The 25,865-nt window shown below is 36.7% G+C and overlaps 1 protein-coding gene across 1 annotated transcript in view; it reads right to left on the bottom strand.

The window, feature by feature from the left end:
* MYCBP2 (MYC binding protein 2) overlaps window positions 1-25,020 on the bottom strand; it is a 270,913-nt gene extending 245,893 nt beyond the window's left edge. The window contains exons 1-2 of the mRNA XM_019654304.1: window positions 24,432-25,020; window positions 11,134-11,148 (exon numbers count right to left, since the gene is read on the bottom strand). Of these exons, the coding sequence (XP_019509849.1) occupies window positions 11,134-11,148; window positions 24,432-24,733 (317 nt within the window). The 5' untranslated portion in view covers window positions 24,734-25,020. The remainder of the gene's footprint in view (window positions 1-11,133; window positions 11,149-24,431) is intronic.
* Between the last annotated feature and the right edge of the window lie 845 nt (window positions 25,021-25,865).

Below are 25,865 nucleotides of genomic sequence, written 5' to 3'. Positions count from 1 at the left end.
GTTGCTACTCTATAACTGTAATTTTGCTACTGTTATGAATCGTAATGTAAATATCTTTTTGTTTTCCGATGGTCTTAGGCGACCCGTGAAAGGGTTGTTCGACCCCCAAAGGGGTCAATGACCCACAGGTTGAGAACCACTGCTCTAGATGTACATATCAGATACTACCACATAATGCAGCTACTGAGATAATACAATACTGGATAGCTAAGAAATCCACATTAAATGATAAAAAAAAAGTCAGTTGTGCAAATACTTTTATAAAATTAAAATTTTTTAAAGGCATCAAATGAAGGTTTTTAAACTTTATTCAACAGTGGAGATGCTACTAAATATCAACTATGATCCCTTCCCAGAAAAATCTGCTCTTTGTAGTAGTAAGGGCTACAGGGTAAAAAGGGTCAGGAGTCCATTTTTACTAAATTATTAAATGAAAACCCCAACTCATACACTTCTCATATCCAGCAGCCAGTTTTTCATTACCTCACAGCCCTAAGACCAAATTATTATGTAAGCAAAAAGAAGCACCTAAATGACTTTGAGAAAGAGAAAATAATATGTGACCAATAATGAGAATTAAAGTGGAAGAAACAACAGTCAACGAAAACACTGTATTTCATTTTCATTTCATTTAATAATTGTTTAATGTCTACCATGCTGAAATGCACACTGCTGGTACTAAAGATACAAGATGAAAAAGACAGTTCTTGCCCTCAAGGAGCTCACAGGCTTGGATGTAAAGTACAGATGAATGATTTAGCAAGAAGATGCCACTGATATAACAAAGACAAAAAAAGGTGAATAGGGGGTAGGGAAAGAGAAAGAGGAGAAGGGGGAGCAAGATAATAGATGCTATGGAGGTCAAGTCCTTAACACTTGTAACTAACTTACTGGACACTGTGGCCAAAAAAAAAGTTGTAAGCCTAGTTCACTTGGAGGTAGAGATGCCATTCACAAAAATAAGAAAGGGGAAGAACTGATTTGCGAAAGGAAAAAGATGGGTTCGATTTTGAAGATGTTTGAGTTCGAGATAAATAAAATGTCAATAAGACAGATGTGAAGCATATGAAAATTTTATCCTGGACACTTCCTTCAGCTTCTCTCCGTAAACCAAAATAATCACAAATCTTGTCGATTATATCTCATCAATAGTTCTTTAATATATCTAAATCATCTCAATTGCTGCGAATCTAATAATCTAAGTTACCACCTTCTGACTGGACCAGCAAAAGTTTCTTAACTCATTTCTGCACATCCACATTTGCCCTTCTTCAATCCATTCTTCACATAAGAACCCAAGTCAACTTTTTAAAATACAATCTGAGTAAGCAATTTCCCCACTTAAAACTCTTAATATCTTCTCAATTCTCTTAGTCCAAAAGCATTGACATGGTTTAAAAGATCCTTTACCATGATCTGACCTCTGCCAGTCTCTGCTGCCTCAATTTGCACCGTCTCCAACTTGTTCATCATGCTCCAGCCACAAGGACAGACATCCTTTCAAGTGTTAGAACCTGCTAAGCTCTTTAGGAGCTTTCACAAAGGTTCTCCCGCTGCCAGGAATTCTCTCCCACATCTTCTCCTGCTAACCACTATTCATCTTTGAGGTCCCAGTATGAGCGTCACTTACTCAGAAATGTCCCAGACTGGGTTAGATTCCTAATATACACTCTCATTTCATGTTATATTTGTGTTTCATGTGTAATATAAAATGTAATTATGTATGGGATTACTTGTTTCATGCATCACTCCCTCATCCAGCTGTATGCTCCAAGAGTGCAGAGGCCATATCTTACTTGTTCACTGCTTGAGCCTCTTTGCCCAGAAAAAGAGCCTGGAAAAAAGTACTCAATATTATTTCGAGAAAAAGAGAAAGAAGGAGGAAGGAGAGAGGAAGGGCAGAAAAAAAGGAAGTTCAGAGCTATAGCTATAAGCCTTACTCAAGGAGTAAAACAAGCAGAGGACTAAGATCCATAGATACACAACTTCACTGAAGGATATCTAGCCAGAAATGTCCATTAAGGAGTTATCCTCAGGATTATTTTAGCAGATTGTGGTGCAGACGAGGTAATGGAAACCATGTATGTTGATGAGATTTCCCCAGGATAGTACGCTACAGAAGTAAAGGGAAAGAGAGTGGTCAATGGTTACCAAAAGTTACACATACATGAACAAATATACCTGCTTACACAATCTCTTCAACTACGAGCAATGACAGAGCATGAAGAATGTCTATTTCAACTCTGTACTTTCAGCACCTGCATCAGCGTCTGACACACCATGGATGTTCAAGAAATATCAGGTAAACACATTAATGAAAAGCAATGAGTATTTCTCATATATGGCTTAGGAAACCCACCTCTCTTTATACTAAAGTTTGCTTGAATGAAATCAGTTATTTGAGCAACAGGAGTTATGTAACTGCTAAACGGTTAGCCCCTTTATACTACTTAGAAAAACATCAAGGTTCCCTCAAAACCAAACTTCAGAGAAACAGAATATACAAATCCAAATTAAGATGAATTTCCTGAAGCCTACTTATTATAGACTTAAATTTTCACAAGTATACACCAATACTTTTGACTGCTTTGTTTAATGTCCTTCTTTAAAGTTCAAATGACTTTATATGTATTCCTAATATTCCAAAAATACTTCTCTGTATTTGGCATTTAATTAGTCATAACAATTTAAATGAACCTGAACCCACCAATTCCTGAATATAGACCAATTAAAGAATCAGCTTTCTTCAATCCCCACAAATTGATTTTACTGTATTTTTTGTTGATTTGGCTAGTTTTAGAATTAGAGGGTTGTCAAAAAGAGCCAGCAATAAATTAAAAATTATATGAAGAAAATTTATATTCAACATTAGGGAAAAAAATGCTATTTGTTAGTAATATAACATCCCATCATATGACTGCATTTGAGAACTAAGCTTAAATAAACTTTTCATAATATCTGAGGATAGATAAAATAAAAGAAAACCAGCCTTACACATCAATAATTCACATTGGAATTTCTGATGATTTACAACTTTAAATCCTTTATCAAACAGGAGCTTAACAAAGAATGTCTGGAATTGATCATATAAGATTTTTAGTCTGTTCACAAAAAGAACCCATACCCACGAGACTTGAAAGAATCATGGGTGGTAATGAAAGAAAAAGTCTATTAATGTACTTTAAATATTTATTTTAAAATATTTACTTTAAAAATTCCAAATAAGAAATAATTCTTAATAGCTACCATTGTTAAAGGAAACCAAATATTTCTGCAATATGAGAACAAATAAATTTTGAAAGTTGTTCCATGATAATATAGATCATTAGTTTCTCTATCAGCTTTTATTACTGGGTCTGTTCTCTAACAGAACAAAAATTAGTTGTAATTTAATCTAAAAACCTATCTCACTCTGAATCTGCTTCTTCATTTGTAAAGTAACAAGATTAAGGAGATTATCTTAACCTTAAAAGGAGGTTCCTTTTAACTCTAAAATGCTAGGATTTTAATAAGTCCAAATTCAAAGAATTTAAGGAATAAGAGGATTTCAACCGTTTGTTTAACTTAGTGCCGAGATAAGAAGAACAAGTCCTAAATCTACGGTCTAAGGCAAGACTAGGCTGGTTTTTTTGCTTGTATTTGTTTTCTGTAAAGGACCAGACACTAAATATTTCAGGCTTTGTAGACCATAGGATCTCTGTTGCAACTACCCAACCACAAAAGCAGCCACAGACAACGCATAAACAGGTGAGTGTGGTTGTATTACAATAAAACTTTATTTCTGGACATGAAAATTTGACTTTCATATAATCTTCTTGTGCCACAAAATTTTTCTTCTTTTTATGTTTTTAGCCTTTTAAAAATGTAAAAAACATTCTTAGCTCACAGGCCTCACGTAAACAGGAATTATGCCAATTTGGTATGTGGATCATAGTTTGCTAACTCCTAGTTTAGAGTGTATTTTGATAAACACACTCGTATCAGAAAGAAAAAAAATACATAACTATTAGTATGCAACACACATAAAACTATTTAAAACACCACTTATCCTTATACAAATAAGCACTCTAAAATTATCTGCCCTTTTTTTTAAAAAAAGATAAACTCCTGACTTCTGACTTCCACTTCCCTAAAGTAAGATACTAGAGAGGAGCAAGCCACTGCTCTCCCTTCAAAAACTAGACTAACTTAAGAAAGCTGTGGAAGCAATCAAGTAGTAGATGAACTACAAATGCGAGCCCAGACCATTGGCATTTTCTTCCATGGGGGCATTTGCAGAGCTTAGGTACAGGTGAAGACTGAGCTTGGCTTGAACAGAGGAACTCAACTAAAGGAAACCAGAAACTACCGAGGCTTTCAGATGTATGTATGAGTTGGAATAAAGACTGGAATCTAGAAAAGCCCCAAATATGTGGCCAGTTTTCCCAATGGTGCATCTGCGTAGTGATAGGGCACTGAAGAAGCATCGGGAGTCTAGGAGAACAGGTCAGAGTCAATTTCCCAGACTCCCACTATTTAGAAGACAGAATTCCATAAAGGGAGAAGTCTACTTAATCCCTGATTGGACTCAAGTGGTCAACACCTCACCTTATTTGTCTAACACAGCAAAGAGCAAACCTCTCTGGAAGAAAATAACATCACGTGAAAGAAAATAACTGTTCTTTTACACACAATGTTAGGTACACAATAAATATATTAAGACACATCCAAAGAAGCAAATTAATGTGACAGATAATCAAGAGAAAATCACGCAACTGGGCAACAAACTCAAGATAATCCAGATATTGAAGTGAGAAGGCAAGAACCTGAAGTAGATACAATCATGAAAAAAGTGGATGAAATAATTTTCAATAGAATCTATTCTTTTTTTTTTTTTTAAAGCCAAGTGGGTTTCCTGAAAAATAAATACCTGAAATTAAGAACTTGTCAGATGATTTTAAGAGAACAGACTAGAGGAAAACAGAATCCATGGACTTCCTGACAGGCCAAGAGAAAATTCCTAAACTCAAGCACAAAGAAAAGATGGTATGAACAATACAGAGAATATGAGATGTGAAACACAGTCAAATGGTCTCATATTCATGTATTGTAATCCATGACAAAGAGAGACAAAAAGAATGGAACAAAAGCAATATGTGAAGAGATAATTAATAACAATTTTATAAACGTGAGGAGAGACAAATCTGAGATTCAAGAAATTCAGGGAACTCTCAAGTAGAAAAAGGCAAAGAAAACCACACCAAGGCACACCAAGAGCTAGGTAGGGTCAAATTGCTGAAATAGAGGATAAAGAAAAAATGTTAAAAGCAGCCAGAGCAAAAAGATACACTCAGAGGAACAACAATAAGATTGATTGCTTCCATTCTTCGAATTGAAAAGCACTGAGGGGGGGAAAAAAAAACAACAAAAACAAAACCCTAGCAACCTAGAATTATACACCTATTAAAAATATCCTTTAAAGATGAAGACAAAAATAGAGATATTTTTACACCCAGAAAAGCTGAAGTAATTCATTGTCATTATACCAGTTCTATAAGAAATACAAAAGGAAGATCTTCCTTTAACAATTACTATGTCAAAACTTGAAATAAAAGGACACAAACTAAAATGTAAAAGGACTAGAGAAGCTATATCTTGAAGATACTCACGGACCACCCCAAAAAAGTTGGTGTGGCTATAGTGACATTTGACAAAATAATTTTTAAGGCTAGAAGTATCATTAGAGACGAATAAAGCACTTCGTAATGCTAAAAGGGTCAATTCAAAAAAAAAATAACAGTCCTAAATTTGAATGCATCTATTAATAAAATAGCTTCAAAATATATGAAGCAAAATTGGGAGAATAAGAGAAAAGGCACTCATAGAAGAGCAGATTGTAATATCTTTTCGAATTGATAGAATAAGGAGAGGGCAAAATAGCATGGACACAGAAAATTTTTTAAAATAATCAACATGATCTAATTGACACACATAGAAAAACACATCCAGCAACTGCAGAATGCACATTCTTTTCTAATGCATATACCAAAATAGACAATATGTTGGACCACAGACCAAGTCTCAACAAATTTCCAAGTACTGTGATCATAGAAAAATTAAACTAGAGATCATCAGAAAGAAAACTAAGAAATTCCCAAATGTCTGGAAACCTAAATCAACAGATTTCTAAATAAACTATGAGTCAAAGAACTATAGAAAGTTACAATGGAAATTAGAAAATATTTCAATTAAATGAAAATGAAATATGACATACCAAAACCTGTGGAATGCAGCCAAAGTAGTGCTTTGGGGAAATATACATCATTTTGCAAATATATACATGCATATTATGAAAAAGGAAAGTATGAAAGTAAATGATATAGGCTTACAACTTAAGAAAAAAACAGCAAATTAAAGAATGTACAAAGAGGAAAATATAAAACAAGAGCAGACATTAATGAAATAGAGAGCAGGCATTCAATATAGAAAATCAAGGAGCCAAAATTGGTTCTCTGAAAAGATTAGTAAATGTAATAAACATCTAGCAAGATTGGTCAGGAAAAAAATAAAGCTGCAAATTACCCATATGAGAAATAAGGAGATATCACTACAGATCTACCCATTAATTTCACAACTTACATAAGATAGACAAATTCCTTCAAAAATATAACTTCCCAACACCTAACAAGGAAAAAAATACAATATCTGAACAGACACATCTGTTAAAGAAACTGAATCCTTAATCAAAACCTTCCCACGAAGAAAACTCTAGACTCAAATGGCTTTGCCAGTGAATTCCTCCAAACATTTAAAAAATTTGCTGGTACATTCTTTCAAACAATACCAATCTCAGATTAACTCATCCAGAGAATATAAAAAGAAGAAACATTTCCCAAATCACTATGTGAGGCTAGCATAATTCTGATATCAAAATCTGAAAAGGGTATTTCAAAGTAAGAAAATTTCAGGCCACTATCTCCCATGAAGATAGAAGCAAAAATACTACATAGCCAAAAAGTGGAAACCCCAGTGTTCATCAGTCGATGAATGGGTAAACAAAATGTGGTACATCCATATAATGAAATATTACTGTTATTAAAAAAAATGAGGTACACACATGCTACAATATGGATGAACCCCCAAAACATGATGCTAAGTCAAAGAAAAAGGCCACCAAAGGTCACAAATTATGATTCCTTTTATATGAAATGTTCAAATATTTTATGGTGACCAAGACATGGAAACAACCAAAGTGTCCTTCAATAGATGATTGGATAAAGAAAATGTGGTATATACGCACAGTGGAATACTATTCTGCCATAAGAAAAAATAAAATAGTGCCATTTGCGACAACATGGATGGATCTTGAGATTATTATCCTAAGCAAAATAAGTCAGACAGAAAAAGTTGAGAACCATACGATTTCACTGATATATGGGATATAAAACTGAAACCAACAGAGGAACAAGACAAACTAAAAGAAACAGAAACTCATAGACAACAGTTTAGTGGTTACCAGAGGGTAAGGGGGGAGGAGGGTGGTAGGAGAGGGAAAACGGGATCAAATATATGCTGATGGAAGGAGAACTGACTCTGGGTGGTGAGCACACAATGTGATATATAGATGATGTGTTACAGAATCGTACACCTGAAACCCACGTAATTTCACTAACCATTGTCACCCCAATAAACTTTAATTAAAAAAAAAGAAAGAAAGAAATGTTCAAATAGACAAATGCAGATTGCAACAAGAAGCTGATTAGTGGTTGCAAGAGCTGATGGAAAGGAAAAGAGTCAAGAGGGACTATTCATGGGTAAGGGATGTTTTCCAGGATGAAGAAAATTGTTCTGGTTGCACAACTTTGTGAATATACTGAAAACCACTGAGTTATATACTTTTAAAAAGTATGTTTTATAGTATGTGAATTCTATCTCAATTTAAAAAAATAAGGAAAAGAGCCATTGATCTAAAAATACTATCAATGTCCAGCCACAGGTAAAAAAGTAGACAAAATGCAAAAGCCAATTGTTATAATTCAACTGAATAACAGAAAAGGGGAAATACGATCATTTCAACAGAAAAAATATTTTATAAAACAACTACTGGTGATGTCATGCCTCAGTAAATTAGGAAAAGAAGTTACTTAATCTGATAAAGATTATCTACAATAAAACCTACAGCTAACATTATACTTAATTATACTTAAAATTTTAATGATAAAAAATTAAATACTTCCACTAAGTATGGGAAAAAAAAATTAAGGACTTACACTGTCACCACTTATATTTAATACTGTACTGTATTAAGTAATTCAAGTAAAAGAAATAAAATTCATAATGGTTGAAAAGAAAAAGTAAAGCGCTTTTATTTGTAGATAACATAACTAGATGGAAAATGCAAAATAACTCACAAATAAGGAATTAATAAGTGAATTATCAATTAAATATAACAATTTTTAAAAATCAACTAATTTATAAAACACCATATGTAAACTGAAGTTTTTCTATAGAAGCTAGACTTATTTCTCCTGTGTAATTCATGTAATGGTACTCTCATTGTGTTCAAGCATCACTGAATAAATTAGGGAAATAGTAGTCTGATTACTAAATAGAAAACTTTTATTTACCTAACCTAGGCTGATAATTAGAAACAAAAAAAAAAGATTTTAACAGTTCAAGTTGATCCAAGAGAAAGATGCAAACTGAGTCCCTATATAGTTTCAGTCTCTTGATCTTATTTGGAAGTCTTCAAAAGGGGATAAGGGGTAGATAAAGCTACCTTGGCAGTAGGCAGAGAAAAAGAAAAAGAGGGTGGGGAAGAGGGTGGAGTAGAGTGAGGGAAGAAATCTCTGAAAAGTTGACTTTAGACCATACAGATTTATACTCTAAGGTACACAGAGCCTAAGTAGGGGAGGAAAATTCAAGCAAAGAAACAACTGTAAAACTTTCTGAAGACAATCTATTCATCCCGGGCCTCAAAGAGCCACCACAAGGATAAGGAGAGTTAGTGGGCGGAATGAGCAGGGCACAGATAACAGACAAGGCACCATGGGTGAGAACTCGCAGAAACAGACACCCAAACAGATTTCAGATGGAATTTTCAGACACAACTACGCTTACCAAATTTAAAGAAATAAAAGACTAGCTTTAAAATATCTGCCGGGTATGAAGAACATAGCACATGTAAAAAAAAAAAAATCAAATCAAACTTCTACACATAAAAAATATAATAGCTGAAACTAAAGACTCAATAAGTAAGTTTACTATATATGACACAGGTGAACAGAGAATTGAAAATAGCTAGAATTCAGCATAGAAAGATGAAAACATTGAAAATATGTCCCTGAAACTTTCTCCAAATTGAAACCTCTTCCTTCAATTCCCCCATCCCAAAAGAGACAGCCCTTACCATATCCAAGTGTACCCTTCCTCATACAAGGGAACCCATCTCATTCACCATCCTTGGAATTTGGCTCAGCCATTTACACACACCCTCTCTTTGTTCACTCTTTAATCTGTCTCTTTTTTCTACGGCTTCTAACATGGGAGGCCTACTGGCCTCCTCCAAATGAGAAAAAAGAAAAAAAGTTAAGTGACTTCCCTATTCCTCTTCGTCACCAAGTTTCTTGAGGAAAAACAGTCTAGAACTTTTTTAGTCCCTCACGATAAAACTTCTAGAAGTGTAGGAGACTTCTTAATAGCACATATTTTATTGTTGGCTATTGAATTCCCTATCTTAGAACGACCCCTATTTTTCAGTGTTCCTTCTACCTTTAATGATGATTCCTTTTCGATCTTTTTCTTTCATTTCCTGTCCCTTAAATCTTTAGTATATATACTACAACTCATGAGAGTTAACTGTTCATATTTATTTATATATTGGTAACTTACAAACCTCATTTTCAATAAGCTCTAACAGCCCTAAACAATAATAGCTATTGAGAGTTCATGAACATCATCAGAATGCTGGTCTAGAGCCAGCTATGTTCTCTGACAATAAAGGTATATCCACCATGAAAATCTACAACCTTTCTAGCCACTGCACCCCTAACCACCCATTTAGCTCACGACAGATAATCTGACCCTTTACATAAATGCTTAAAATGGAGACAACCACCAGGAACATACAGGAACATACTCCCTTTACTTTCCTTAACCTACTTTGATCTCTACAAGGGCCTTACTCCATTAATTATCTCCATTCTCTTTTTTGTTGATATTCTCAGTCTACCAAGTTAAGAGTATAGAATTTACAGGCAAACAGCCTAGGTTCAAATGCAGGCTCTGTCATTTATTAGCTCTGTAATCTCGGAAAAGTTACTTAACCTCTCTGTGCCTCAGTTGTCTCATCTGTAAAACAGGATAAAAGACTACCTCTCCCACTGGATTACGAGGCGCTTAAAGTTATGATAGGTATTTTGTAAGAGCTGAACAAATTTTATTTCTTATTATTACCATGCTGAAGTAAAGTGTCTGCCTTGGTTTGGATTTCCCAAGAAGCAGACTTGATTCAAGGATTCAAGTCCAGAAAGTTGTTTTGAGAGGTGATCCAGGAAAAACCCTGGTGGGGGAATCAAAGTGAAGTAGGGGAGGGAAGGCAGTCAAGAAAGAGTGAGTTATTAAGCCAGTTACCCTGAAATGGACAGTAGAGCATGATCCTATTGGAGAACTCAGATAGCCAGTGTAGAAGGTGGCTCAGTTATCCCAACTGAAGGATGAGATAAATGAGGTCTTTATTGACCAGCTCCTCATCTATCACTGGTTGAAGGCCTTTCTGAAGACATTAACTCTCTGGCATTTCTGACTTGGCCTACACACAGTGTGTCTCTGCAGCCAGTAAGAAAGTTCTCAGGCAGAAAGTCATAGATGTAAGTAGACAGTAGGGAGATGAATGCCAAAGATACATGGGCAGGACACTAAGAAAATGTACTAGTGTCCTCATCCAAAAGATGAATTCATTCTTTGTCTCCTTCTTCTTTCCCTCTTTTCCTTTAAACACTAATGTCTAAATACTCTACTCCCTTTTCCATCTAACATCAATTCGTTTTCCTACTGAAATGTGACTTCTCCTTGCCTTCTGGAAAAAAGGTGGGAGTGAGTGGGTGTTAGGTCATTATGATCCCTCAATGCCAACTTCAAGGTGATGTCTCAGACTTCTGTTTAGCTGACCTACAGAAAAAGAGGCAGTTTGTAAGTGACAGTATATTCATGAGGAGCCTTTGAATAGACTGAACATAATGTATTTGAGACAGGATTGAGACTCCCAGCACACTTTGCAAAATACAGGTCTAGAGGTCAAGGGAAAGGTTTTAGCTACAAATCTCAGACCAGGAAGTCAAAAACATTTAGGTAATAATTGAAATCACAGAACTGACTGAAATAATGAAGAATATTTAGAGAAAAGGGTACCCAGAATGGACTCTTGAAAAACTAGTTCTTCCTCCCTTACCAACTAGAGGAAAGGCATTATTTCTATACTTGAAATCTAGTTACCTGCTAGGCCTAACATTCTTTCTTCATCCTTCTAACTCAAAAATGTCTCTAAAATCCATTCTATTTCATCTGTTCCTACTGCATTACCTCAGGGTTCATTAACACTTGTCAAAACTACTCCAGATTACACCTGAAGCTGATGTTGTATAATATTGAATGTCAACTATAATTGAATATATATATAGTCACAGGATGTGGAGTATAGTGTGGGAGTGGAGTCAAGAGAATTATAATAGATATGTATGATATTGGGGGAGGGGGGAGTGGGGTGGCGGGTTGGAGGAGGGCGGTTGTCACTTTGAGGGGTAAAAACTATAACTATTGCACTGTGTTGTACAGCTGAAACTAATTTTAAAAAAATGTGTATTTCACAATAAAAATAAATAAATAAATAAATAAATAAATCCAAAAACTACTGCAATTGCTTCTTTAATGGTAGCACTGCTTTGGGCCTTTTTATCCTCTACAATGATACTAGAGATACTCTACTGTTCTCAAACAAAGCAATACCTGAAACATAACAATACCCTGGTCCTAACATATCTTGCTAGTCTCTTCTCTTACACCCTGATGTTTATTTCCCCAATTCCCAACACTTTAGTTATTGCCAATATTTGTTTTGCACTTCTTTGATTTTACCCCAATTCACAATGTAGCTCCAGCAACTACCACTACCTGCCTCAGGAGTCAGCAAACTACAGCCTGTAGTCCAAATCTAGCCTGTCACCTATTATGTAAATACAGTTATATTGGAACACAGCCATGCTCATCTGTTTACATATTGTCTATGGCTGCTTTTAAGCTATAATAACAGAGTTGAATAGTTGCAGCAGAGACCATACTGCCTATAAAGCCTAAAGTATTTACTATCTGGCCCTTTACAAAGTAAGTTTGACAACCCCCTCACCCATATCAAGCAGTCTCATATGTGTGTAATTGGATTCCCAGAAGGAAATAAGAGACTGGGCTTGAAATAATATTTGAAGAAATAAAACCCAAAATGTGCCAAATTAAACAAAAACTAGTATCACACAGATCTAAGAAGTTCAATGGACATGAAGCATGGAATACACACACACACACACACACACAACATATTTAGGTACAGTATAGTCAAATTACTAAAAATCAAAGATATAGAGAAAAATCTTAAAAGCAGCCAAAGGAAAAAAAATGGTTACAGTATGATGGCATAAACCCAAATACAGCCTAACTTTCCCACTGTTTACAACTAAAAATTGTGGACAAAATACAAAAAGAAGAAAAAGAGAAAGAGGAAGGGAGGGAGGGAGGAAGGGAAGGAGAGGAGGAGGAAGGGAGGGAGGGAGGGAGGGAGGGTATTACTTGAAGACTCTGAAAAGCAAATAAAAGCAGATTGTGTAGGAGAGTCAAATGTAGAAAACTGACCCACAGGAGAGTGCACTTCCCAGCCCATTTCCCCCCTTTCCCTAACAGCTTTGTCCAAGTGCCAGGAGGCAATCACTCACTGCATACAGGTCAATAGCGCAGACATTAAAACTCCAAGAGAAACCCCATTTTTCTGGCCACAGGAACTGGGGAGAGGGACTCCTGCCTGTTGAAGAATGTGGAAGAAATCCTGCAATGGAGAAAGGGATTCTGTAATTCTGTTTATAAACCGACACAAGTCTTGGGCTTACTTTGGAGCTATACAGGTATGGGACAGACCTATACTAACATAGCAAAGACTCTGAGAACTGAAATGAAATTTGAACCGCCACCCACAGAAGGCAAGAGTAAATTTGCCATCTGAACTTAAATGGGTTGGTAGTCTTGCTAAAAGAAACAACAAAAATTCACCTTCTCCAGAGATTATGATATGCCCCAGAGTTTACAAAACATAACATTCACAATGTCCAAGATAAAATTCAAAATTCTCACAATGCAAAAAGCAAGAAAAATGTGATTAATTTCAAGGAAAGAAATAATTAACAGGTGCCAACCCTGAGATGATCCAGATATTATAACTATCCAACAACACTTTTAAAGCAACTACTATAAATATCTATCAGGTAAAGGCAAACACACTTGGAGAAAAGTTCTCAGAAGACAAATTATTTTTAAAAATGAACCAAATGTATATTTTGAAACTGAATAATACAATATGTGAAATTAAAAATTCACTGGATGGCCTCAATAAGAGAATGGAGATGACAGAGAAAAAATTCTGTAAACTTGAAATCAATAAAAATTATCCAATCTGAAGAACAAAGAGAAAAAAGAATGGCAAAAGGAAAAATGAACAGTCAGAGACTTGTGAGACAATCTCAAAAAGCTTTACCATATTATCAGTGGAATCTTGGAAGCAAAAAAGAAAGAAACTAGGGCAGAGTATTTTAAGAAACAATGGCAGAAAGCATCCCAAATTTGGTGCAAGACAAATTTCCAGATTCACAAAGCTGAGCATTCTTCAAAGAGGATAAAACTCAAAGAAAATAATGACTGGACACATCAAATCAAACTGCTGAAAACCAAAAATCAAAGGAAATATTCTTGAAAGCAGATAGAGAAAAATGACATACTATATAGAGGGGAATAAGATTCAAATTACCCAAAGTTTTTCATCGAAAATCATAATGGTAAAAAGACAATGGACTATATTCCCCAAACTGTTATTTCACATCCCCCTGACTATATTGTGACTAATTTGTACTTTCTAATCCCTTTACCTTCTCCCCCATCCCCACTGCCCTTCCATCTAGCAACCATCAGTTTTTTTCTTTTCCCTATCTCTCTGAGTCTATTTCTGTTCTCTCTGTTCACTCACTCTGTTCTTTAGATTCTACATATAAATGACAAATATGGTATTTGTCTTTCTCAGTCTGACTTATTTCACTTAGCATAATATTCTATAATCAATAATGTTGTAAAGATTATGTAGGGTGCCAGACAGGGACTGGACTTATCAGGGAGTTCATTTCATAGACTGCGTAGATGCCTGACCACTGCGCTATACACCTAAAGCTGAAGTTGGGTGCCACTGAATGTCAACTATAATGTATACGTGCGTGCGTGTGTGTGTGTGTGTGTGTGTGTGTATATATATGTGTGTATGTGTATGTGTGTAGTCACGGGATGCAGAGTACAGCATAGGGAATACAGTTAATGGTACTGTAATAGCTATATAAGATGTGAGAGGAGTAATAGATTGGGGGGGTTATTACTTTGTGAGGGGTGTAAATGTCTAACCATTACATTGATGTGTACACCTGAAACTAATAATAATAAAAAAAAGACAGTGAAAAATCATTAAGATGCTGAAAGGAAATAAGTGTCTACTCAGAATTCTATGTCCACCTAAAATATCCTTTAGGAATGAAAGCAAAATAAAGACATTCTCAGATGAAGAAAAACAGAGTCTATCCCCAGCAGACTGCTCTAAAAGAAATGCTAAAATAAGTACTTTAGGCTGAAAGGAAATGTAGCAACTTCAGGAAAGAAGAACAGAAATAGTAAATACACAGGTAAACATAAAATACTACTTTTTTCCTTTAAGTTCTTTAGAGTATATATGACTTGACAACAAAAACTATAATATTGTATGTTGAGGTTTTCCAAGTATGCAGCCATAACACATATGACAACTATAACATAAAGTTTGCCTGGGGGGCGGGGGGTGGGGTGAGTTTGCAGTAGGGAAATAAAAAGATCTGTATGATTGCAAGGTTTCTCTATTTTAAATGAAGCAGTACAACAGTAATTCTTAGCATGTTGTAAAAGGTTAGGTATATATTATAATCCTTAGGGCATTCATTAAAAAACAAAAAGATAAAGCCAAAAAGGCCAATAGATATATTAAGATGGAATACTAAAATATAATCCAAAAGAAGGCAGAAAAATTAGAAGTGACGAATGAAAAACAAAGAGGACAATAAAATGGTGGCCCTAAAGCCAACGAATCAATATTCAATTACATTAAATATTAATGGGCTAAACTCTCCAAATAAAAGGCAAAGGTTGACTAAGTAAATTTAAAAAACAAAAACAAAACAACACCAAAATCCTACACATGCTGCCCAAAGGAGAGAAACTTTAAATATACAATTGCAGATAGATCTAATAAGTAAATGGATGGGAAAAAATTTACTATGCAAACAGTAAGCATAAGAAGGCTGGAGAGGCTATTTTGACATGAAATAAAGTAAGTTCAAGACAAAGAGTATTATTACTGCAAATAAAAAGAGATGTGCCATAATTAAATTTTAAAAATTCTCCAGGAAGTTTTATCAATTTTAAATGTATATGTACCTAACAGCAGAGCCCCAAAGTACATGAAGCAAAATTGACAAAATTAAAGGGACAAATGCAAATCCACACTTAGAGTAGAATATTTTTAATACTCTCTCCCAGCAACTATTAGTGCTATATAAAAAATTATTACACACATAAAAGATCCAAATAACACTGTCAAAAGATCCAAATAACACTGTTGACTACTGACATTTAAAGAATTCTTCCTGCAAAAATGGCAGAACACATTCTTTTCAATTGCACATGGTACAATCACCAAGGCAGAACATATCCTGGGAGAGAAAGCAAATTTCAATAAATTTTAAAAGATCAAAATCATATAAAATGTGCATTATAAATAACAATAATATATATTAGAAAACCCCAAATATCTGAAGGTTAAATAAAATAATTTTAAACAATGCACAGATCAAAGTTGAAATTACAAAGAAAATTAGAAAATATTTTAAACTAAATTATGAAGAATATTTAGAATATCAAAATTTTGGGGATGCAACTAAAGCAATGCTTAGATAAAAATTCATAGGTTTAAATACTTATTAGATGACAACAAAAATCTAAAATCAATGATCTAAGATTCTGCCTTAAGAAATGAGAAAAAAAGTAGTGAAATTAGCTAACTCAAAGTAAGTAGAATTAAATTATAATGCGAGAAAGTTAATAGGAAATAGATCAATAGAAAAAATTAACAAAGCCAAAAGTTGGTTTTTTGAACTTACAAATCAAATTGACAAACTTCTAGCTCGGCTGATCAAGGAAAAAAGAGAAAACCCCAACATAAAGAATGAAAAAGAAATTATCATCACAGATCCCACACACATTTGAAAGAATAAGAAAAGAATGTTATAAACAATTTTAAGCCAAAAATTTCAACAGTTTAGATGAAATGATGAACTGGGCAAACCTCTCTAAAAAAAAAAATTTCAAGTTGCCAAAACTGACATGAGAAGTAACAAAAAATCTGAATATCCCTATATCTATTAAAGAAACTGAATTTGTCAAAAGCTTCCCTAAAAGGAAATTCCAGGACCAGATGGTATCCCCAGTGAATTCTATCAAATATTCAAAAAGAAATAATAAGACCAATCTCATGCAAACCTTTTAAAAATACAGGAGAAGGGATTACAGTCCAACTTGTTACATAAGACAAGGATAACTGTAATACCCAAATCTGACAAAGACATTAACAGCAACAACAAAAGATTACAGACCAATACCTTTCATGAATATACACCCAAAAAGTCTTAACAAAATATTAGCAAATCAAATTTAACAACACACCACATATGACGTTTTATCCCAGGAATGCAAGGTTGACTTAACATTCAAAAACTAATTAATTTTTTCTTTTATTGTCTTAATATGATTATTTCAATAAATGCAGAAAAAGCATTTGACAAAAGTCAAAACACATTTGTTATTAAAAAAAAAATCAGCAAAGTAGGAATAGTAAAGAACTTCCTCAAACTGGCAAAGGCCATCAAAACACATATGGCTAACATCATACTTAATACTGAAAGACTGAAAGAATAATTTGTAATTGTTTCCCCCTCAGATTAGGAACAAGGAAGGATGCAACTCTCACTGCTTCTATTCGGTATTATTATGGAAGTTCATGGCATTAAAATAAATGTGGGAGGAGGGTGGAGGTTATCTGGACATCAGAAAGAATGATAATATGATTATACAGAACATCCCAGAGAATCTACGAAACTATTATAATTAATCCACAGCACCTATTACAGTCCATCTATTACATTAATAAGGTTCACTTGCTTCTAATAAATCTCCTCCATAATTCTGGTTAGTCTCATTTCCTAGAGAAACTTTCCAGAGGAAGTAAAGCAGGAAAAACTACAGCCCTCCCCAGTCCGCACTGGTTTCAGATCATTTCAAGGCCAAAACTTACAGTCACAACCTCTTTTGTGCTAGCCATTCTAGATTCCCTTCATCTTTGCTAGCCTTTTTGCTGGTCCAGGTGACTGAGCTTGTGAGGTGGTCATCGGGTCTTTCTCATGTCCATTTACCATCAAAACTGGACAAGGAAGTATCAAGAGACACCTAGTAGACTACCTGCGTGCCAAACTCCCATGCTCTAGTGTAGAACAGCAGCCCTCCCTCCTCCAGATAATTAGGCACATTAGCACTGTCAAAATGGTGCCTCCTTTCCTTGGAAAAGGAGTGCCAAGTCCCAGCAGTAGCTGTGCGTTAAAATGTAACAAGACTCTTGTAGTGTCTTCTGTTGGAATGATTCTTTTCTGAGAGCCAGGACTCCTTAAGCCCTGATGCTTAGAGCTACAGGGATGGGAAGCATCAATTCCCCAGTGGATCACTGACAGTGATGCTAAATGGAGCCAATCCCATTTGCATGTGTTCTTCCTACTGAATGGGACCTCATCCTTGCAGCATATCCTGTCCAAACCCCAGGGTATCACCATCAGTTGTGCCATCAAAAGACTGTTTTACTGCTCTATCAGGTCAAAAGTTTCTGGGTGGAGTGGTGCATGATGGGGAAAATGGATCCCATGTATCCTCCTTTGCAATAAAGTGGGTCTCTTAATCTGAAAAGATGTTATGTGGGACCTTGAGCTGATGGATCAAATACTCCATAAGCCCTCAAACAGTGGCCCAGTTTGAGAATCAGTGTGTGTGTGTGTGTGTGTGTGTGTGCGCGCGCGCACACACACACACACAAGCACATACATGTAGTCCCTTTCCTCCCTTAGCAGGCCCAGCACCTCCCAAAAGGTTTTGCTGTAATTTAACTCTGAGAATTATTGGTTTGGCGACAGCCAGTAAGGAAGAAGAGAATAGATGGGGGCAGTAGGAACAGCACAGTCTTCAAGCAACTACCCTCTAGCCAGAAGAGAGCCATTTCTGCAAGCCCGGATGACTCAAGGGAATTCAGGGTTTCAAGGTTTTTAAGTGCATCAACTCAGATATCCCATCCTAACAATCAGTGTCCCCATTCGTTTCTAACCAGAACACTGACACTGGCATAGCAGACTTGCTGAGAATTCAACCCACCCAGGAGCTCTGCTACAGAGTTCTTACCATTAAACTGTGCTTTCTCATTTCTCACCTCTTGTTCTTGCATCAGCTCAGGATGCCATCCCTTTGTCATAATAGGCTATGCTTTCTTAGTGATTTCATTTAACACTTTTATCAGTACCTGCCTTTGTACCTTTCACCCCCTCCCCCAACCAGACTAAAGTAAAGTGTACAAATTTTGTCTTATAAATCGTTATTGGGCCAATGGTTAAGCCAAGTAGTAATCCCTAAACCTTTGTTAGATTGATTGACTACTTAACCTCTTACAACCAAAATTCCATGCATCTGAAGGATGTGCTCAAATACCATTTCTAACAAAGAGATAAAGAAGCTGAAGGAACTAAGTGGGTTTAGTTTAGAGAACAAAAGCAATTCCCCCCTTGCACCACAATCTCCTCTATTGTTTCCACTAACATTGTTCTTCTACCACTTCAACCCAGATACTGTGACCCTCTTTATCTCCTAATCTATCAGTTTCCTTCCGGAATCACTTTCCTTTTTACCATATGGTCAATCATTGTCACCAAAAACCTTCACTTTCCTTTTTTCTTTGCCCTTCAATTACAATTCAACTTTGAATCAACTCAACTAGCAGTTTTTTCCATTTCTCCTAGAAGTGGAAAAACATACAATATCATGCTGATTGGAATTTTAAATATGTGGTTTTAATAATAATATGATAACAGAAGCAGCTAACTGTAATGAGCATTTACCATGTACAGACACAATGTCTTTTCAATAACCCAATAAGGTTATAAGTACAGAAAGAGACAAAGGAATACAAATTAGCTTGCCCAACTTAAGAGAGACAAAGGTAGAACTGGGATTTGAACTAAGGTACTCAGTCTGCCTCCAGAGCAGATTTAGCCACTGGGCTACAGTTCTTTTCAAGTGCAATGTTATACTGCCATGCACATACAGAACTGATCAAACATTCCTGTATTCATTTCCTATCAATCCCTTTCCCCAAGCAAATGTTCCAATTTTGATTGGTTCAGTCACACAAAAATATATTTATTCAGTCACTGAATAAATGAAATAGTTATCCCCACAGTCAACAATCAATGAGACCAAAAATAAAAGAGCGAGGCATGATCCTCGCCTTCTCTTTAAGTCCCCAAACTCCATCCACCCACTCACTCTCAGCAGAAATCAGTAACTAATATTTAATAGCACTTACTGTGCCAAGCACTTTTCATATATGAATTCATTCTCCATTCTACATATAAGAAAACTGAGGCATAAACAAAAACAAAATAAACAAGTGGGACTACAACAAGCTAAAAAAGCTGCGCAGCAAAGAAATCCATCAACAAAATGCAAAGGCAGCCTACAGAATGGGAAATAATATTTGCAAATATATCTGATAAGGGGTTAATATCTGAAATATTATATACATAATACTATACACACACACACTCATTCAACTCAATAACAAAAAAAAAAATCCAATTAAAAAATTCCAAAGAAGACATACAAATGGCCAACAGGCATATGAAAAGGTGCTCGACATCACTAATCATCAGGAAAATGCAAATCAAAACCACAATAAAATATCACTTCATACCTGCTAGGATGGCTATTATCAAAAAAGACAAGAGATAACAAGTGTTAGTGAGGATGTGGAGAAAAGGGAACCCTTGTGCACCATTGGTGGGAATGTAAATTGGTGCAGGCTTTATGGAAAACAGAATGGAGGATCCTCAAAAAATTAAAACTGAAATAACACATGATCCAGCAATTCCACTTCTGGGTATTTATCCAAGGGAAATGAAAATACAACATCTGCACTGCCTAACATGTTTTTTGCAGCATTATTTACAAAAGCCAAGACATGGAAGTAACCTAAGTGTCCATCAATGGATGAATGGATAAAGAAAACGCGGTGTATATATGTTCAATGGAGTATTTATTATTCAGTCATAAAAAGAAGGGAATCTTGCCATTTGCAACGCCATAGATAGATCTTGAGGGCATGATGCTAAGTGAAATAAGTCAGGCAGAGAAAGACAAAATACCCTATGACCTCACTTACATCTAAAATCTAAAAAACATAAAACAAACTCATAGATACAGAGAACAGATTAGTAGAAGGGGAGGTTGGGCAAAATGGATGAAGATAGTCAAAAGGTACAAACCTTTTGTAAGTCATAGGGATGCAATGTACAGCATGGTGACTATAGTTGATAATACAGTATTGTATGTCTAAAAGTGCTGAAAGTAAATCTTAAAAGTTTTCATCACAAGAAAAAAAAATTGTAATTATTTGTGCTGATGGATGTTAACTAGACTTACTGTGGTGACCATTTCACGATATACACAAAAATAAAATTATCATGTTGTACACCTGAAACTAATATAATGTTATATGCCAGTTATATCTTAATTAAAAAAATATGAGGCACACGAGTTACGTAGTATACCCGAAGTCGCACAGCTAAAAAGTGGCAGAGCTAAGATTTAAAACCAGTGGAACTTAAGAATGGCATCAAAGTCATTAACTCCATTAGGCTTGCATCCCTCAACTTCTCTACTGTACACCTAAAACATAACCCACAGTAATTCATTCAACATTTGCTGATAACTCGCTTTTTGTTCCTTGAAGAATGTTCTCACCCAGAGCCTTTAAAATTCCCTAAAAGACTCTTCCACCAGACCTGCCCACTATGATTCAACTTAAATGTCAACTCCCAAAGACCTGTCCTGACCACCCTACCTAAAATAGCCTCCCCCAGCTACAAATCGTCTATCACAGGAAATTGGTTTTATTTTCTTTATACTTATTATTACCTAATATTATCAGGTGTTTCTCTCTCCCCACTAGAGTGGAAGTTCCAAGAGAGTAGAGACCTTCTCTATTGTGTTCTGCACCTAAAACTGTGCGGAGTTTACAGTAGGCACTTGATATTTACCGAATGGATGTCAAATATTGTGTTAGATATTTCAATTACCAAAATAAATAGGATACAATTTTTAACCTTAATAAACTCCTGGTCTTTATATTTATAAAAACTTACCTTCTCCCCTTCTATATTAAAAAAAAACAGTTACTTTTTTCAATGGCTAACCTTTCCACCTGTCACCTTAAAACTGTCCCTGTGATCTTCCTTTGTCCTCTTACCATCAATTATCCCCCTCTCACTTCTTTAATTTCTCCTTCTCCACTTATTGAATGTTTCCTACCCACCTTTCTGTAGTTGAATATCCTTCCCTGAGCCCTGCCTCAACATCTCCTCCTGACTCCTCACCACACCTCTCTACTACGCAAAGGTCATTGGTGACCTGGAAAGCATTCTCACTTTCTGCAGCATTTAACACTGCTAAGGACTTTCAGTCCACTTTCTTAGAATCAGAGGTGCTACTATCTCATGGTTCTCTTCTTAATAGTTGTATCTTTTTTCCGCTTCCTTCACTGTCTCCTTTTTTCTCATACCTTTAAACTTGATGCTCACTAAAGCTTCATCTTCTGTTCTCGCTCCATTATCTGTCTCTGAAAGATCACATCTGCTCCCCTAACTCAGCTAGTGCCCCTATACAACTAATAATATTCACTCAGAACCTAAACCCTAGCTCCATTTTCCCCGCCATATTTAATAAGAAATACGATTGAATTCTTAAGCAAATTCTCAATAAAGCACAGTTGCAGGCTAAGATTTAGAAAAAGTAATGTGAATGATAATAAAAAATAATGTTCTGAAGAAGCAGTAGACAGCAATATTATACAGCTTAAGGCTGGTTTCCATAAGTACTTCTTGAAATACTTGAACTAATTCATTAATTTTAATTGACAGCTTGTAAAAATGGGCCAAAAACTAAAAATCACCCACAAATTTTATATATGTGGTTAATCTATATTAATTTTGTCTAAAACTGTTAATACAATTTTAGATACCTAGAAATAGCATTACTACACTAGCAGTAAAAAATTAAAATAGGAATATACCAGTGATAAATATTGCATAACTCTGAAAACAAACTCAAATTCTTTGTAAAGATGTACCTACAGTGTCATAATTTAGAGACTCACAGCTCAAAATGATACCTAATTATCAGAGCAAACTGTCTAATGAGGTTTTGTGTTATTTTTAAAAACATTAGGAAGAAACAGACTTGTGCCTTTGTGGCCTTCAGCTTAGATAGCAAAAGGTAGTTACACATATTTATATCCATATGATAAAACTACGCATGTGCCCAATCCTGAATTACAGACAAGAGAAGACTGGTTTACCCAGAAAAACCGTGAACAAAGCTCCACCTTTACAACTCTCTCTGCAATAGATGAGAGCCACAACACATACTGGTAAAATCCCAAATACCTGACTTACAGCCTACCCTCTTTCACTAATAGAAGAAAATGACAGCTGGTTATTGCCTAACAAACTGCATTCAATAAAACAGTAAATGCGGTAACATTTAACAAAATCCTACTAGGCTTTCCCCATTTCCCCATGTATTTTAAGAAGCTGTGAGAAAAAAGGTGATGCCAATTCCCAATTACCACTGTCAAAGCCAAGCTGGTGAAACAAGTCAGTCACCATCCTTCAGGGTGTGTGGCATGTAAGGGCATGGAAACACACACACAGAGCAACAGAAGAGCACTCAGCAAAAAGACACCCATATTTTAAGAAAAAGAAAATGAAAGTGATTTATCATCTCCTACATCAAAGAAGCAGAAGGTGTAATGAGCCTAGGAGATCTAGGAGCTACTCAAATTTTCTAGTTGGTAGCAGTTGAACCCTACACCAGCTGTCATATTTTGAAGTTCTTCAGTGTTCCCCTTTTCCCCACAAAACCCCCTCTCCTCTAGAACCTATAAGTGACAGAGGAAATAGAACACAAGATGAAGGGAAACGGCTGATGGAACATTAGGACACAAGAGCAATTGCAACCACATTTCTAGAAGACTAAAGGGACCAGTTATCAAAGTACAGCTCTAAAAATATATATCAGACACCTTTCACATCCACATAAATCTGTCTGTATCCTTTTTGCTTAATTCTCTTAAATTGAAACCCCATGCTTTATTGGACAGTCTGATGAGTTTTCATCATATATATATATATATATATATATATATATATAAACATAGATATGAATATATATATGAGACATTACCTTTAACCTATACCATTGCTCTCTTAAGTGAAAGGTAGATTTTTTAAGGGAGGTGAAAAGGGAGAACGGAATGTCATGGGGGATGGGGAGGTGAGAAATACGTGCAAATACATTTGCGGCAGAGACACTGGAAATGCCACTTCCCTCACCACTCCTGCAAATTCTCTTCTTGTATTACCCTCTTACCCACTATCCATTCCTCCTCCTTCCTCAACAATACACACACGTGTAATGACGACTCGCACCATCACCTTTTCTAACATCACACGCTACCCTCCCACCCTCACGAACCCCCCACAAAGCCATGCACACACACATTTAGAGCAGAAACTGCTGCCACCGCACCCTCCTGTCTTAGCAAGTGCTTCTACCATTCAGCATCAAGCGCTTGCTGGAAGACAGCTCAGTAAATAAGTACGTAGACACACACACACACACACACACACACACACACACACACACACACGCACACGGGCGCACGCACATGCCGCATGTGGCGCAAGGAAGGGCACCCGGAGACTCACCTGGAGGCCGAGTGTCCAGCGCTGCTGCCCCCCTGGTCCCTGTCACTGAGCGCAGCTGTGTAAATCCTCCGGTAGCGGTCGGCCAGGGCCCGGCCTGACAGCAGCAGCTGGTAGTGACCCCGGGAGTCCGCGGCCGGCAGCCCCAGCCCCAGCCCCGCCGCAGCCACGGAGCCCTCGGGAACCGGCATGAACAGCGCCCCCGGCGCCGGGGAGGAAGAGATGGTGGCAGCTGGGAAGAATCCGTCCCCACCGGGCCCCGAGGAGGCGGCGGCGGGGGAGGCAGTCGCTGCGCACATCATCATCCTCGCCGCCGCCACCGCTGCCTCGTCCCCACGGGCCGGGCAGGCAGACACGCGCGCGCACACACAGCCCTTTTCCAACGACGACGGCTCCGGCGGTGGCCTTCCACTCCCGCAGCAGGGAGACTACAAAGACAGCGGCCTCCTCCTTCTCTTCCTCCTGCCCCCCGCACCGCCCTCGCCGCTACTAGGGCCGCTCATCTAACCCCGCCACCTCGGGAGTGTGAGGAGGAGGCGGTGCCCCGCTGCTGCCGCCGCCACCGCTGCCACCCGCCGGGGCTGCCCGCAATGGGAAGCTGCCGGCCGCACTAGGCATGCGCCACTCCTCGCACATGCTCAGTAACTCCAGCCCTTTTCCCTCCCCACCCCCTCTCCTCCACCACTCCCTCAGCCTCAGGGTGTGGAGCGGTTGAGCCTTACGGAATCTGAAAAAAAATCCACTTCTCCGTATTTTACTAGCAGCTTGAGGAAGAGTAAGGAAAGTGGTAGGCAGGCTGTCAACTACAGGCATTCGGCTTAGGGTAATGAGTTCCCTTCAGGTGGGAGAACTGGGACCTGAAAAACAAGAAGTAATGTGCCCACCGCCTAAGGATGAGTGTTACATCCTCCTGTTACCTTTCCCCCAACGCACGTGCTGCCAACATGAAGATTTACCTTGAATAGTGCTAGTTAATTCAGAATTCAAGGCAGAGGCCAGCCGAAATAAAGTCCCTTAAGTGTTATTATTTTGCAATTTTTGTCATTAGCATTTAAGCCTTTATAAAATAGCTTTTAATTACAAAAGACAGGTAAGTTAATGCATTCTTTTTTTCTGTGAAAGTAGAATTCACAGATATGAGAATAGCCACAAGCCAGAGTCATTCCTAAGTTCTTGTTCTCCACATTAACAGCAGAGCCAAAATTTTAACGCAATAATACTTTTCTTAACTATTCTTTTGTTGATCCCACACTCACCATGAAAGTGCAGTCTTATCTCTTGACAGCGGTCACTTAATGGTTTATCTTTTTCTTCCCAGACTTACTAAAGGTAATTCTTTATTATGACCTGAAACAGTAATTGTGACTATGTGTAATATCTGGAAATGTCATATCTACCAAAGATCTTATTATTATCTACAAAAATGTAACATTTGCT

This window comes from Hipposideros armiger, unplaced genomic scaffold (genome assembly GCF_001890085.2).
Source record: "Hipposideros armiger isolate ML-2016 unplaced genomic scaffold, ASM189008v1 scaffold_219, whole genome shotgun sequence".
NCBI classification, from domain to species: Eukaryota; Metazoa; Chordata; class Mammalia; order Chiroptera; family Hipposideridae; genus Hipposideros; species Hipposideros armiger.
The sequence above is the reverse complement of the archived record's forward strand: the minus strand, read 5'-3'. Positions and strand labels throughout refer to the sequence as shown.